At 47.5% G+C, this 16,750-nt stretch overlaps 1 protein-coding gene across 1 annotated transcript in view; it reads left to right on the top strand.

Moving 5' to 3' along the window:
- Positions 1-16,750, top strand: part of fbln2 (fibulin 2) — a 125,523-nt gene that overhangs the window by 24,688 nt on the left and 84,085 nt on the right. The window contains exons 2-3 of the mRNA XM_036984360.2: positions 112-708; positions 10,439-12,407. Coding sequence (XP_036840255.2) covers positions 238-708; positions 10,439-12,407 — 2,440 coding nt within the window. The 5' untranslated portion in view covers positions 112-237. The remainder of the gene's footprint in view (positions 1-111; positions 709-10,438; positions 12,408-16,750) is intronic.

Raw genomic sequence — 16,750 nt, 5'->3', positions numbered from 1 at the left:
CCCCTCCCTCCACCCCCCCTCCCTCCCTCCACCCCCCCCCCCCTCTGACTCCCTCTCTTTCCCTCCCTCCCTCCACCCCCCCCCCCTGTCTCCCTCTCTTTTTCTCTGTAGAGTGGTAGTGATCCCTGAGAACAGAGAGAGTGTGTCTGAATCCTTGAGGAGGACTTCAAAGCTAAACCTCAAAACACTGTGAAAAACATCTTCACTCTCATTGCTTTCAATCCATCTGGTGTCATCATGGCTGGTCCCCCACCAGTTGAACAGACATTACGTCACAGTGCCCTTGTCCTCCTCCTGCTGAGTGTGAGTGGTAGCCTGGGCCAGAAGGACTGTACAGGTGTAGACTGCCCTGATCTGAGTAACTGTATTGAGGAGCGGCTGGAATCTGGGGCTTGCTGTACTACCTGCGTTCAGACTGGGTGTACCTGTGAGGGCTACCAGTACTACGACTGTGTCCATGCCGGCTTTAAGAATGGTCATGTTCCCGAGGGGCAGTCCTACTTCGTGGACTTCGGGAGTACGGAGTGTTCGTGCCCGGAGGGTGGCGGACGGATTGGCTGTCACTTCATGCCCTGTCCTGACGTCCCTGCTAACTGCATCGAGGTGTCTGAGCCGGCTGACGGCTGTGTCACCTGCGAACGTATCGGCTGTGTCCATGACAACCAGAAGTACGAGGCCGGACACTCCTTTCACCTTGTTGCCTGTGAGGTCAGTTTGTTCTCTTTACCTTTACCTGTGAAGTCTGTCTGTTATCTACCTTTACCTGTGAAGTCTGTCTGCTACCTGTCTATCTACCTTTACCTGTGAAGTCTGTTATCTACCTTTACCTGTGAAGTCTGTCTGCTACCTGTCTATCTACCTTTACCTGTGAGGTCAGTCTGTTCTCTCTACCTTTCCTGTGAAGTCTGTCTGTTATCTACCTTTACCTGTGAGGTCAGTCTGTTCTCTCTACCTTTACCTGTGAAGTCTGTTATCTACCTTTACCTGAAGTATTTATGTTATCTACCTTTACCTGTGAGGTCAGTCTGTTATCTACTTTTACCTGTGAGGTCAGTTTGTTCTCTCTATCTTTACCTGTGAAGTCTGTCTGCTACCTGTCTATCTACCTTTACCTGTGAGGTCAGTCTGTTCTCTCTACATTTACCTGTGAGGTCAGTTTGTTCTCTCTACCTTTACCTGTGAAGTCTGTGGGTTATCTACCTTTACCTGTGAAGTCTGTGGGTTATCTACCTTTACCTGTGAAGTATGTCTGTTATCTACCTTTGCCTGTGAAGTCTGTATGTTATCTACCTTTACCTGTGAGGTCAGTTTGTTCTCTCTACCTTTACCTGTGAAGCCTGTCTGTTATCTACCTTTACCTGTACCCTTGTCCCTTTTACCAGTGAAGTCTGTCTGTTATCTACCTTTACCTGTGAAATCTGCCGGTTATCTACATTTACCTGTACCCTTGTCCCTCTTACCTGTGAAGCCTGTCTGTTATCTACCTTTACCTGTACACCTTGTTCCTTTTACATGTGAAGCCTGTCTGTTATCTACCTTTACCTGTACCCTTGTCCCTTTTACCTGTGAAGCCTGTCTGTTATCTACCTTTACCTGTACCCTTGTCCCTTTTACCTGTGAAGCCTGTCTGTTATCTACCTTTACCTGTACACCTTGTTCCTTTTACATGTGAAGCCTGTCTGTTATCTACCTTTACCTGTACCCTTGTCCCTTTTACCTGTGAAGCCTGTCTGTTATCTACCTTTACCTGTATCATTGTCCCTTTTACCTGTGAAGTCTGTCTGTTATCTACCTTTACCTGTACCCTTGTCCCTTTTACCTGTGAAGCCTGTCTGTTATCCACCTTTACCTGTGAAGCCTGTCTGTTATCTACCTTTACCTGTACCCTTGTCCCTTTTACCTGTGAAGCCTGTCTGTTATCTACCTTTACATGTACCCTTGTCCCTTTTACCTGTGAAGCCTGTCTGTTATCTACCTTTACCTGTACCCTTGTCCCTTTTACCTGTGAAGCCTGTCTGTTATCCACCTTTACCTGTGAAGCCTGTCTGTTATCTACCTTTACCTGTACCCTTGTCCCTTTTACCTGTGAAGCCTGTCTGTTATCTACCTTTACATGTACCCTTGTCCCTTTTACCTGTGAAGCCTGTCTGTTATCTACCTTTACCTGTACCCTTGTCCCTTTTACCTGTGAAGTCTGTCTGTTATCTACCTTTACCTGTGAAGCCTGTCTGTTATCTACCTTTACCTGTACACCTTGTTCCTTTTACATGTGAAGCCTGTCTGTTATCTACCTTTACCTGTACCCTTGTCCCTTTTACCTGTGAAGCCTGTCTGTTATCTACCTTTACCTGTACCCTTGTCCCTTTTACCTGTGAAGCCTGTCTGTTATCTACCTTTACCTGTACACCTTGTTCCTTTTACATGTGAAGTCTGTCTGTTATCTACCTTTACCTGTACCCTTGTCCCTTTTACCTGTGAAGCCTGTCTGTTATCCACCTTTACCTGTGAAGCCTGTCTGTTATCTACCTTTACCTGTACCCTTGTCCCTTTTACCTGTGAAGCCTGTCTGTTATCTACCTTTACATGTACCCTTGTCCCTTTTACCTGTGAAGCCTGTCTGTTATCTACCTTTACCTGTACCCTTGTCCCTTTTACCTGTGAAGTCTGTCTGTTATCTACCTTTACCTGTGAAGCCTGTCTGTTATCTACCTTTACCTGTGAAGTCTGCCGGTTATCTACCTTTACCTGTGAAGTCTGCCGGTGGTCTACCTTTACCTGTACACCTTGTTCCTTTTACATGTGAAGCCTGTCTGTTATCTACCTTTACCTGTACCCTTGTCCCTTTTACCTGTGAAGCCTGTCTGTTATCTACCTTTACCTGTACCCTTGTCCCTTTTACCTGTGAAGCCTGTCTGTTATCTACCTTTACCTGTATCATTGTCCCTTTTACCTGTGAAGTCTGTCTGTTATCTACCTTTACCTGTACCCTTGTCCCTTTTACCTGTGAAGCCTGTCTGTTATCCAACTTTACCTGTGAAGCCTGTCTGTTATCTACCTTTACCTGTACCCTTGTCCCTTTTACCTGTGAAGCCTGTCTGTTATCTACCTTTACCTGTACCCTTGTCCCTTTTACCTGTGAAGCCTGTCTGTTATCTACCTTTACATGTAACCTTGTCCCTTTTACCTGTGAAGCCTGTCTGTTATCTACCTTTACCTGTACCCTTGTCCCTTTTACCTGTGAAGTCTGTCTGTTATCTACCTTTACCTGTGAAGCCTGTCTGTTATCTACCTTTACCTGTGAAGTCTGCCGGTTATCTACCTTTACTTGTGAAGTCTGCCGGTGGTCTACCTTTACCTGTACACCTTGTTCCTTTTACCTGTGAAGCCTGTCTGTTATCTACCTTTACCTGTACCCTTGTCCCTTTTACCTGTGAAGCCTGTCTGTTATCTACCTTTACCTGTACCCTTGTCCCTTTTACCTGTGAAGCCTGTCTGTTATCTACCTTTACCTGTACCCTTGTCCCTTTTACCTGTGAAGCCTGTCTGTTATCTACCTTTACCTGTACCCTTGTCCCTTTTACCTGTGATGCCTGTCTGTTGTCTACCTTTACCTGTACCCTTGTCCCTTTTACCTGTGAAGCCTGTCTGTTATCTACCTTTACCTGTACCCTTGTCCCTTTTACCTGTGAAGCCTGTCTGTTATCTACCTTTACATGTACCCTTGTCCCTTTTACCTGTGAAGCCTGTCTGTTATCTACCTTTACCTGTACCCTTGTCCCTTTTACCTGTGAAGCCTGTCTGTTATCTACCTTTACCTGTACCCTTGTCCCTTTTACCTGTGAAGTCTGTCTGTTATCTACCTTTACCTGTACCCTTATCCCTTTTACCTGTGAAGCCTGTCTGCTTCCTGCGTCCTGTCTGCTACCTGCGTCCTGTCTGCTACCTGTGTCCTGTCTGCTACCTTCGTCCTGTCTGCTACCTGCTTCCTCACTGCTACCTGTCTGTTACCTGCTTCCTGTCTGCTACCTGCCTCCTGTCTGCTATCTTCTACCCGTGCTATTCTAGCACATTGCCTGTCTATCTACCTTTACCTGTGAAGTCTGCCTGTCTACCTGTCTGCTTCCTGTCTTCTACCTGCTTCCTGTCTTCTACTTGCTTCCTGTCTGCTACCTGCTTCCTTGTCTGCGTCCTGTCTGCTACCTGCTTCCTTTCTGCTATCTTCTACCTGTGCAATTCTAGCACATTGCCTGTCTATCTACCTTAACCTGTGAAGTCTGCCCGTCTACCTGTCTTCTACCTGCTTCCTACTTCCTGTCTGCTACCTGCTTCCTGTCTGCTATCTTCTACCTGTGCTATTCTAGCACATTGCCTGTCTATCTACCTTTACCTGTGAAGTCTTTCTGTCTACCTGTCTGCTTCCTGTCTGCTACCTGCTTCCTGTCTGCTATCTGCTACCTGTTCTATTCTAGCACATTGCCTGTTTATCTACCTTTACCTGTGAAGTCTGCCTGTCTGCTACCTGCTTCCTGTCTGCTACCTGCTTCCTGCTTCTTGACTGCTACTTGCTTCCTGTCTGTTACCTGCTTCCTGTCTGCTATCTTCTACCTGTGCTATTCTAGCACATTGCCTTTCTATCTACCTTTACCTGTGAAGTCTGCCTGTCTACCTGTCTGCTACCTGCTTCCTGTCTTCTACCTGATTTCTGCTTCCTGACTTCTACTTGCTTCCTGTCTGCTACCTGCTTCCTGTCTGCTACCTGCTTCCTGCTTCATGTCAACTACCTGCTTCCTGCTTCCTGTCTGCTACCTGCTTCCTGTCTTCTACCTGCTTACTGCTCCCTGTCTGCTACCTGCTTACTGTCTGCTACCTGTTACCTGCTTCCTGTCTGCTACCTGCTTCCTGTCTTCTACCTGCTTCCTGTCTGCTACCTGCTTCCTGTCTGCTACCTGCTTCCTGTCTGCTACCTGCTTCCTGTCTGCTACCTGTTTCCTGTCTGCTACCTGCTTCCTGTCTTCTACCTGCCTCCTGTCTGCTATTCTAGCACATTGCCTTTCTATCTGCCTTTACCTGTGAAGTCTGCCTGTCTACCTGTCTGCTACCTGCTTCCTGTCTGCTATTCTAGGACTTTGCATGTCTTTAGGTGCCGTTCCAGAGATGGTGTGGTGAACTATAGTTTAGATCTCAAACCAACTTTTTGGTCAATAGATTCTTAATGTGTTCCCAGCTAACAAAAAATGGGTTCTGTGAAAGTTCCCAGTCGTGCTGATGATTATAGAATGTTTGTATAAATCATTCGCCTGATGTTGCAAGAACGTTCCTAGAACACATTTAAGCTATAGGTTCCGAAAACACTGTCCAGTTGTGATAACTTAAACATTGTATGAACGTCATGTGGCAACAGGACATTCCCTTAATGTTATAAGAAGTTCTTTAAAGGTGCCCTGAACATTTCATTAACTTATGGGAGTTGTCTGGGGTTTTGCAAGAACATTCTTGTGATATTCACATAAGTTGCACAGAACATTCGGACAATGTTACACAATAAGTGAGTCCGTTTTTATGTGTGCCATCACAGCAGCAAGATTTGTGACCTGTTCCCACAAGAAAAGGGCAACCAATGAAGAACAAACACCATTGTAAATACAACCCATATTTATGTTTATTTATTTTCCCTTTGGTACTTTAACTATTTGCACATCATTACAACACTGTATATAGACAATGTGACATTTGAAATGACTTTATTATTTTGGAACTTTTGTGAGTGTAATGTTTACAGTTATTTTTAAAAATGGTTTACTTCACTTTTGTTTATCTATTTCACTTGCTTTGGCAATGTAAACATATGTTCCCCATGACAATAATGCCTTGAGAGAGAGAATTACACACAGACTGCAGGAATGTCCACTGAAGATTTTGCCAGAGAGCCACCTCCAATTGCAGTACGTCCCACAGGCCTCACAACCGCAGACCACGTGTAGCCAGGACCTCCACATCCCGTTTCTTCACCTGCGGGATCGTCTAAGACCAGCCACCCGGACAGCTGATGAAACTGTGGCTTTGCACAACTGAAGAATTTCTGCACAAACTGCCAGAAACTGTCTCAGGGAAGCATGTTGTCCTTACCAGGGTCTTGACCTGACTGCAGTTTGGCATTGTAACTGACTTTGGAGAAATGTGCTCTTCACGGATTAATCCCGGTTTCAACTTTACCAAGCATACGGCGACAGCTGTTTAGCCGAGCTGTTTGCTGATGTCAATGTTAAGAACAGAGTGCCCCATGGTGGCGGACAATGAACCTAATTTCATTTTATTGATGGCAATTTGAATGCACAGAGATATTGTGACGATATCCTGAGGCCCATTATTGTGTCATTCATCCGTCGGCATCACCTCATGTTTCAGTATGACAATATACAGCCCCATGTCTCAAGGATCTGTACACAATTCCTGGATGCTGAAATGTCCCAGGCCTGTATACTCACCAGACATGTCACCCATGGAGCATGTTTGGGATGCTCTGGATCGACGTGTACGACAGCGTGGTCCAGTATCCAGAAACACAGCCATTGAGGAATGGGGCAGCATTCCGCAGGCCACAATCAACAGCCTGATCAACTCTATGTGAAGGAGATGTGTCACGCGGCATGAGGCAAATGGTGGTCACACCAGATACTGACTGTTTTTCTGACCCACTCACCTACATTTAGTTTTTAATGGTATCTGTGACCAACAGATGCATATCTGTATTCCCAGTCATGTGAAATCCATAGATTAGGGCCGAATTGAATGTATTTATTTTGACTGATTTCTTCATATGAAATTGTTGCATATTGCGTTAATATTTTTGTTCAGTGCCTTCAGAAAGGATTCAGACCCCTTGACTGTTTCCACATTTTGTTACGTTACAGCCTTATTCTAAAATGTATTTAATCATCTCCCCCCTTATCAATCTACACGCAATACCCAGTAATGACAAAGCAAAAATTGTTAGAATTTTTACATTTTATTTACATAGGTATTCAGACCTTTTACTCAGTACTTTGTGGAAGCATCTTTGGTAGTGATTACAGCCTGGAGTCTTCTTGGGTATGACGTTACAAGCTTGGCACACCTGTATTTTGGGAGTGTCTCTCAATTTTCTCTGCAGATCCTCTCAAGCTCTGTCAGGTTGGATGTGGAGCGTCGCTGTACAGCTATTTTCAGGTCTCTCCAGAGATGTTCGATCGGGTTCAAGTCCGGGCTCTGTCTGGGACACTCAATGACATTCAGAGACTTGTCCCAAAGCCATTCCTGTATTGTCTTGGCTGTGTGCTTAGGGTTGTTGTCCTGTTGGAAGGTGAACCTTCGCCAAAGTCTGAGGTCCTTAGAGCTCTGGTGCAAGTTTTTTTTCACAAAATAAGGCTCTGTAATTTGCTTCATTCATCTTTCCCTCGATCCTGACTAGTCTCCCAGTCTCTTCCACTGAAAAACATCCCCACAGCATGATGCTACCACCACCATGCTTCACTGTAGAGAAGTTCCCAGGTTTCCTCCAGACATGATGGTTGGCATTCATGCCAAAGAGTTCAATCTTGGTTTCTTTAGACCAGAGAATCTTGTTTCTCTTGGTCTGCAAGTCTTTAGGAGCCTTTTGACAAAATCCAAGCGGGATTTGCCTTTTACTGAGGACTGGAAAAGGGGGATACCTAGTCAGTTGTTCAACTGAATGCCTTCAACTGAAATGTGTCTTACACATTTAACCCAACCCCACTTTTTTTATTTAATTTATTTAATTTTTTACCTTTATTTAACTAGGCAAGTCAGTTAAGAACAAATTATTATTTGCAATGACGGTTTAGGAACAGTGGGTTAATTGTCTTGTTCAGGGGTAGAACCCCGGATTTTTTCATTGTCAGCTCAGGGATTCGATCTAGCAACCTTTCAGTTACTGGCCCAATGTTCTAACCACTAGACTACCTGCGCCCACTTCTTCCATCTGGCCACTACCATAAAGGCCTGATTGGTGGAGTGCTGCAGAGCTGGTTGTCCTTCTGCAAGGTTCTTCCATCTTCACACAGGAACTCTGGAGCTCTGTCAGTGTGACCTCCCTGACCAAGGCCCTCCTCCCCTGATTACTCAGTTTGACCGGGCGACCAGCTCTAGTCTTGGTGGTTCCAAACTTCCATTTATGAATGATGGAGGCCACAGTAGCCACAGTAGCTGGAGACTTACAGTGGGGAGAACAACTATATGATACACTGCCAAGTTTGCAGGTTTTCCTACTTACAAAGCATGTAGAGGTCTGTAATTGTTATCATAGGTACACTTCAACTGTGAGAGACAGAATCTAAAACAAAAATCCAGAAAATCACATTGTATGATTTTTAAATAATTAATTTGCATTTTATTGCATGACATAAGTATTTGGCTGGAAGACCCAGCCATGACCCATCTTCAATGCTCTTACTGAGGGAAGGAGGTTGTTGGCCAAGATCTCGCAATACATGGCCCCATCCATCCTCCCCTCAATATGGTGCAGTCGTCCTGTCCCCTTTGCAGAAAAGCATCCCCAAAGAATGATGTTTCCACCTCCATGCTTCACAGTTGGGATGGTGTTCTTGGGGTTGTACTCATCCTTCTTCTTCCTCCAAACACGGTGAGTGGAGTTTAGACCAACAAGCTCTATTTTTGTCTCATCAGACCAGATGACCTTCTCCCATTCCTCCTCTGGATCATCCAGATGGTCATTGACAAACTTCAGACGGGCCTGGACATGTGCTGGCTTGAGCAGGGGGACCTTGCGTGTGCTGCAGGATTTTAATCCATGAAGGCGTAGTGTGTTACTAATGGTTTTCTTTGAGACTGTGGTCCCAGCTCTCTTCAGGTCATTGACCAGGTCCTGCCGTGTAGTTCTGGGCTGATCCCTCACCTTCCTCATGATCATTGATGCCCCACGAGGTGAGATCTTGCATGGAGCCCCAGACCGAGGGTGATTGACCGTCATCTTGAAGTTCTTCCATTTTCTAAAAATTGCACCAACAGTTGTTGCCTTCTCACCGAGCTGCTTGCCTATTGTCCTGTAGCCCATCCCAGCCTTGTGCAGGTCTACCATTTTATCCCTGATGTCCTTACACAGCTCTCTGGTCTTGGCCATTGTGGAGAGGTTGGAGTCTGTTTGATTGAGTGTGTGGACAGGTTTCTTTTATACAGGTAACGAGTTCAAACAGGTGCAGTTAATACAGGTAATGAGTGGAGAACAGGAGGGCTTCTTAAAGAAAAACTAACAGGTCTGTGAGAGCCGGAATTCTTACTGGCTGGTAGGTGATCAAATACTTATGTCATGCAATAAAATGCTAATTAATTACTTAAAAATCAAACGATGTGATTTTCTGGATTTTTGTTTTATATTCCGTCTCTCACAGTTGAAGTGTACCTATGATAAAAAATTACAGACCTCTACATGCTTTGTAAGTAGGAAACACTGCCGATTTAGCAGGTTATCAAATACTTGTTCTCCCCACTGTATATCTCCCTCACTAACTTTAAGCACCTGTTCATAGCCCATTGCACCTGTACAGAGCCCATCTGTAAATAGTTACCTCATCCCCATATTGTAATTAATTTGTTTGTACCTTTGCACCCCAGTATCTCTACTTGCACATTCATCTTCTGCACATCTACCACTCCAGTGTTTATTTGCTAAATTGTAATTATTTCGCCACTATGGCCTATTTATTGCCTTTCCTCCCTTACCTCATTTGCACACACTGTATATATATTTTTCTATTGTGTTATTGACTGTACGTTTGTTTACTCCATGTGTAACGCTGTGTTGTTGTTTGTGTCACACTGCTCTGCTTTATCTTGGCCAGGTCGCAGTTGTAAATGAGAACTTGTTCTCAACTGGCCTACCTGGTTAAATAAAGGTAATAAAGGTAAATAAAAAAATAAAAAACTGTGTTCTTGGACCTTGAATGCTGTAGACATGTTTTGGTACCCATCCCCAGATCTGTGCCTTGACACAATCCTGTCTCAGAGGAATTCCTTCGACCTCATGACTTGGTTTTTGCTCTGACATGCACTGTCAACTGTGGGACCATATATAGACAGGTGTGTGCCTTGCCAAAATCATGTCCAATCAATTGAATTTACCACAGGTGGACTCCAATCAAGTTTTTGAAACATCTCAAGGAAATTGTGGAACATTATGTAACCTATGAATATCACAAGACTATTCTTGCCACATGCCAGACTACTCCCATAACTTAATTTAAATGTTCTGGGAACCTTTTTAAAGAACTAAGACCAGGTGTTCTGCCAACATTCTTACAACATTAAGGGAATGTCCTGTGTAACCTAACTTAAACATTATATGAATGTCATCACAACGCTCTAATGATGTTTCACCAGATGTTCTAGTAATGTTGTAACAAGGTTCTAACGATGCTCCCTCCAGGCGTGCCACTGTCCGTCCGAAGGAGGTGAGCTGATGTGCTACCCTGTCCCAGGCTGTGATCCCAGCAACCCCGGTGACCCCCACAAACCTATGCTGGCCACCATACAGGAGGGTCACCCTACATATCCCCCTATCCATCCCTACCTCACACAGGACAAACTGAGAGAGACGGAGAGAGACCGACATGCTAAACCCCCCTTTAACACACAGGAGACACAGGCTATAGGATTACCCCCCTACAACCGTCCTCCATACCCTTTCAACGGGCCAAAACTACCACCATCCAACAGCCCACACCTCCCCCCGTTCCCGATTGATGCCCCTATTCCCTCGGACCACCTGCCCCTGTTCAAACCAGACCACATGACTGAGGATGGGGACTATGACTACCCTACTACAGACGCATCAGAACCACCTGTGAATGATCTGGCCTACCCTACACCGTCCTCCTCTATCATCTCTGTCTCCTACCCTGGGACAGGGGCTACACAGCCGCGCCACGACAGGGGTAATAGTAAGAGCTACGATAAGCCTTATGATTGGACTGATAACGGCTATGGTAACAAGGAATATGATAGTAGAGATAGGCAGGAGCTGAGGGAGATCTATGGAGTCCATGAGCCAACCACAGACAGTATGGTTACAGACAGAGTAGGACTGAGAGACAGGCTAGGGCAGACAGACAGATCTACAGAGACAGACAGATCTCAGCATATAGGTAGGGTGAAGCAGACAGACAAGCTAAAGAAAACAGACAGGTTGATGACATTTGGACTTTACAAGGCCACCACAGATGGGTTCGGAGAGACAGGCAGCCCCGTTACTGACAGCCCAGTGACAGTAGAACAGACCACTTCTAGCCAGCTTGAAGACACCACAGTAGAGACCACCTCCCGCAGTACCAGCTCCAGCCACCAGGACACCACCTCGAACTGGAACAGACTCTCAGAGAGCCAGATTTACCCTCACTCTCAAGGGGCCAGTGCTGGGGACGCACTGGAGATATGGGATAGAGGGATGGGGGAGCAGGAGGAAGAGGAGGAGAGAGTAGATTCATTGGAGAATACCACAGGACCTGGGTGGAGAGACGTGTCTTATGATGGAGATTTGGATAAACAGGGGAGGAGAGGAGGAGAGGAGGAGAGAGAGAAGAGTACCCCTAGCAACCATGTGAAGGATGCAGGTGTCAGAGAACCTGGAAGTCACCAGGACAACACTACAGTAGAACACAGTACTACATCCCCCAGAAGGAATCGGGACCACATCACCCACAGGAAGCCTCACCACCACACCCTGACCCAGAAGCCTAAGCCTCACAATACTACCCCTAGGGAGTATGAGGTCGTCACAGACAGAACTACATCTCCCAGACTGCTTGACCACAACACAGATAGTACTACATTTCCTAGATTGCCTGACCACCACACCTTGACCAGGAAGCCTGACCACTACACAACCCCCAAGGAGTATGAGGTCCACACAGACAGACCTATATATCCCAGACTGCCTGAACACCACACTGTCAAAACTTCAACTCCAAGAGAGCTTGATGTCAACACCGACAGAACTACAATCCCAAGACAAGCTGAGCACCACAGCCTCAACAGACAGCCTGATCACCATACCCTGACCAGGAAGCCTGACCCCTATGCAGTCAGAACTACAACTCCCAGAGAGCTGAACCACCACACAACCCACAGACAGCCTGATCACTATACCCTGACCAGACAGCCTGATCCCGATCACCCAGCTCCCAAGGACCCAGAGCAAGAACATACTCCTCCCAGGGTGAGATTCAGCCCAACCAGCCAGCCTTCTCTCAGGGTATCAGTTGATCTAGGTCACCATGGAAGTGAGCCTCTCCATAAGCAGTCCCAGACACTATTCAAACTGGAGAACAATGATGCGGAGGAGCATGAGAAGGAGGAGGAGGAGAGGGGATATGTCTTTCTCCCAAAAACTCAGGAGGGTGAGTAAAACACTTGACTGAAACTGGAAGTTCTTGACTGAACCTGGACGTTCTTTATTGTTTAGTATCTGGAAGCTGAGTGGGTTGAAAGCGCCATAGTTTTAAAGTTAGATGAGTGGCCGGGTTCATCATGTGGACAAAGAGCCAGGTGTTTCTGTTGAGGCAGCTGTGTGTCTGGTCCAGGTGTTTCCGTTGGCAGCTGTGTGTCTGGTCCAGGTGTTTCTGTTGAGGCAGCTGTGTGTCTGGTCCAGGTGTTTCTGTTGAGGCAGCTGTATGTCTGGTCCAGGTGTTTCTGTTGAGGCAGCTGTGTGTCTGGTCCAGGTGTTTCTGTTGAGGCAGCTGTGTGTCTCGTCCAGGTGTTTCCGTTGGCAGCTGTGTGTCTGGTCCAGGTGTTTATGTTGAGGCAGCTGTGTGTCTGGTCCAGGTGTTTCTGTTGAGGCAGCTGTATGTCTGGTCCAGGTGTTTCTGTTGAGGCAGCTGTATGTCTGGTCCAGGTGTTTCTGTTGAGGCAGCTGTGTGTCTGGTCCAGGTGTTTCTGTTGAGGCAGCTGTGTGTCTGGTCCAGGTGTTTCTGTTGAGGCAGCTGTGTGTCTGGTCCAGGTGTTTCTGTTGAGGCAGCTGTGTGTCTGGTCCAGGTGTTTCTGTTGAGGCAGCTGTGTGTCTGGTCCAGGTGTTTCTGTTGAGGCAGCTGTATGTCTGGTCCAGCTGTTTCTGTTGAGGCAGCTGTGTGTCTGGTCCAGGTGTTTCTGTTGAGGCAGCTGTGTGTCTGGTCCAGCTGTTTCTGTTGAGGCAGCTGTATGTCTGGTCCAGGTGTTTCTGTTGAGGCAGCTGTGTGTCTGGTCCAGGTGTTTCTTTTGAGGCAGCTGTGTGTCTGGTCCAGGTGTTTCTGTTGAGGCAGCTGTATGTCTGGTCCAGATGTTTCTTTTGAGGCAGCTGTGTGTCTGGTCCAGGTGCTTCTGTTGAGGCAGCTGTATGTCTGGTCCAGATGTTTCTTTTGATGCAGCTGTGTGTCTGGTCCAGGTGTTTCTGTTGAGGCAGCTGTGTGTCTGGTCCAGGTGTTTCTGTTGGCAGCTGTGTGTCTGGTCCAAGTGTTTCTGTTGAGGCAGCTGTGTGTCTGGTCCAGATGTTTCTTTTGAGGCAGCTGTGTGTCTGGTCCAGGTGTTTCTGTTGAGGCAGCTGTATGTCTGGTCCAGATGTTTCTTTTGAGGCAGCTGTGTGTCTGGTCCAGGTGTTTCTGTTGAGACAGCTGTATGTCTGGTCCAGGTGTTTCTGTTGAGGCAGCTGTGTGTCTGGTCCAGGTGTTTCTGTTGAAGCAACTGTGTGTCTGGTCCAGGTGTTTCTGTTGAGGCAGCTGTGTGTCTGGTCCAGGTGTTTCTGTTGAGGCAGCTGTATATCTGGTCCAGGTGTTTCTGTTGAGGCAGCTGTGTGTCTGGTCCAGGTGTTTCTGTTGAGGCAGCTGTGTGTCTGGTCCAGGTGTTTCTGTTGAGGCAGCTGTGTGTCTGGTCCAGGTGTTTCTGTTGAGGCAGCTGTGTGTCTGGTCCAGGTGTTTCTGTTGGCAGCTGTGTGTCTGGTCCAAGTGTTTCTGTTGAGGCAGCTGTGTGTCTGGTCCAGGTGTTTCTGTTGAGGCAGCTGTATGTCTGGTCCAGATATTTCTGTTGAGGCAGCTGTGTGTCTGGTCCAGGTGTTTCTGTTAAGGCAGCTGTGTGTCTGGTCCAGGTGTTTCTGTTGGCAGCTGTGTGTCTGGTCCAGCTGTTTCTGTTGAGGCAGCTGTGTGTCTGGTCCAGGTGTTTCTGTCGAGGCAGCTGTGTGTCTGGTCCAGGTGTTTCTGTTGAGGCAGCTGTATGTCTGGTCCATGTGTTTCTGTTGAGGCAGCTGTATGTCTGGTCCAGGTGTTTCTGTTGAGGCAGCTGTGTGTCTGGTCCAGGTGTTTCTGTTGAGGCAGCTGTGTGTCTGGTCCAGGTGTTTCTGTTGAGGCAGCTGTGTGTCTGGTCCAGGTGTTTCTGTTGAGGCAGCTGTGTGTCTGGTCCAGGTGTTTCTGTTGAGGCAGCTGTATGTCTGGTCCATGTGTTTCTGTTGAGGCAGCTGTATGTCTGGTCCAGGTGTTTCTGTTAAGGCAGCTGTGTGTCTGTTCCAGGTGTTTCTGTTGAGGCAGCTGTATGTCTGTTCCAGGTGTTTCTGTTGAGGCAGCTGTGTGTCTGGTCCAGGTGTTTCTGTTGAGGCAGCTGTATGTCTGTTCCAGGTGTTTCTGTTGAGGCAGCTGTGTGTCTGTTCCAGGTGTTTCTGTTGAGGCAGCTGTATGTCTGTTCCAGGTGTTTCTGTTGAGGCAGCTGTGTGTCTGTTCCAGGTGTTTCTGTTGAGGCAGCTGTATGTCTGTTCCAGGTGTTTCTGTTGAGGCAGCTGTATGTCTGTTCCAGGTGTTTCTGTTGAGGCAGCTGTATGTCTGGTCCAGGTGTTTCTGTTAAGGCAGCTGTGTGTCTGTTCCAGGTGTTTCTGTTGAGGCAGCTGTATGTCTGTTCCAGGTGTTTCTGTTGAGGCAGCTGTGTGTCTGTTCCAGGTGTTTCTGTTGAGGCAGCTGTATGTCTGTTCCAGGTGTTTCTGTTGAGGCAGCTGTGTGTCTGGTCCAGGTGTTTCTGTTGAGGCAGCTGTGTGTCTGGTCCACGTGTTTCTGTTGAGGCAGCTGTGTGTCTGGTCCAGGTGTTTCTGTTGTGGCAGCTGTGTGTCTGGTCCAGGTGTTTCTGTTGAGGCAGCTGTATGTCTGGTCCATGTGTTTCTGTTGAGGCAGCTGTATGTCTGGTCCAGGTGTTTCTGTTGAGGCAGCTGTGTGTCTGTTCCAGGTCTTTCTGTTGAGGCAGCTGTATGTCTGGTCCAGCTGTTTCTGTTGAGGCAGCTGTGTGTCTGGTCCAGGTGTTTCTGTTGAGGCAGCTGTGTGTCTGGTCCAGGTGTTTCTGTTGAGGCAGCTGTGTGTCTGGTCCAGGTGTTTCTGTTGAGGCAGCTGTGTGTCTGGTCCAGGTGTTTCTGTTGAGGCAGCTGTGTGTCTGGTCCAGGTGTTTCTGTTGTGGCAGCTGTGTGTCTGGTCCAGGTGTTTCTGTTGAGGCAGCTGTGTGTCTGGTCCAGGTGTTTCTGTTGAGGCAGCTGTGTGTCTGGTCCAGGTGTTTCTGTTGAGGCAGCTGTATGTCTGGTCCAGGTGTTTCTGTTGAGGCAGCTGTGTGTCTGGTCCAGGTGTTTCTGTTGAGGCAGCTGTGTGTCTGGTCCAGGTGTTTCTGTTGAGGCAGCTGTGTGTCTGGTCCAGGTGTTTCTGTTGAGGCAGCTGCGTGTCTGGTCCAGGTGTTTCTGTTGTCTGCTCTGTGTCTGCTCTGTGTCTGCTCTATGTCTGCTCTATGTCAGCTCTATGTCTGCTCTGTGTCTGCTGCTCTATGTCTGCTCTGTGTCTGGTGGCAGCTGTGTGTCTGGTCCAGGTGTTTCTGTTGAGGCAGCTGTATGTCTGGTCCAGGTGTTTCTGTTGAGGCAGCTGTGTGTCTGGTCCAGGTGTTTCTGTTGAGGCAGCTGTGTGTCTGGTCCAGGTGTTTCTGTTGAGGCAGCTGTGTGTCTGGTCCAGGTGTTTCTGTTGAGGCAGCTGTGTGTCTGGTCCAGGTGTTTCTGTTGAGGCAGCTGTGTGTCTGGTCCAGGTGTTTCTGTTGAGGCAGCTGTGTGTCTGGTCCAGGTGTTTCTGTTGAGGCAGCTGTGTGTCTGGTCCAGGTGTTTCTGTTGAGGCAGCTGTATGTCTGGTCCAGGTGTTTCTGTTGAGGCAGCTGCGTGTCTGGTCCAGGTGTTTCTGTTGTCTGCTCTGTGTCTGCTCTGTGTCTGCTCTATGTCTGCTCTATGTCAGCTCTATGTCTGCTCTGTGTCTGCTGCTCTATGTCTGCTCTGTGTCTGGTGGCAGCTGTGTGTCTGGTCCACGTGTTTCTGTTGAGGCAGCTGTGTGTCTGGTCCAGGTGTTTCTGTTGAGGCAGCTGTGTGTCTGGTCCAGGTGTTTCTGTTGAGGCAGCTGTGTGTCTGGTCCAGGTGTTTCTGTTGAGGCAGCTGTGTGTCTGGTCCAGGTGTTTCTGTTGAGGCAGCTGTGTGTCTGGTCCAGGTGTTTCTGTTGAGGCAGCTGTGTGTCTGGTCCAGGTGTTTCTGTTGAGGCAGCTGTGTGTCTGGTCCAGGTGTTTCTGTTGAGGCAGCTGTGTGTCTGGTCCAGGTGTTTCTGTTGAGGCAGCTGTGTGTCTGGTCCAGGTGTTTCTGTTGAGGCAGCTGTATGTCTGGTCCAGGTGTTTCTGTTGAGGCAGCTGTATGTCTGGTCCAGGTGTTTCTGTTGAGGCAGCTGCG

The sequence above is a fragment of the Oncorhynchus mykiss genome, chromosome 7 (assembly GCF_057628025.1).
Source record: "Oncorhynchus mykiss isolate SJ-2025 chromosome 7, ASM5762802v1, whole genome shotgun sequence".
In the NCBI taxonomy this organism is placed as follows: domain Eukaryota; kingdom Metazoa; phylum Chordata; class Actinopteri; order Salmoniformes; family Salmonidae; genus Oncorhynchus; species Oncorhynchus mykiss.
The sequence above is the reverse complement of the archived record's forward strand: the minus strand, read 5'-3'. Positions and strand labels throughout refer to the sequence as shown.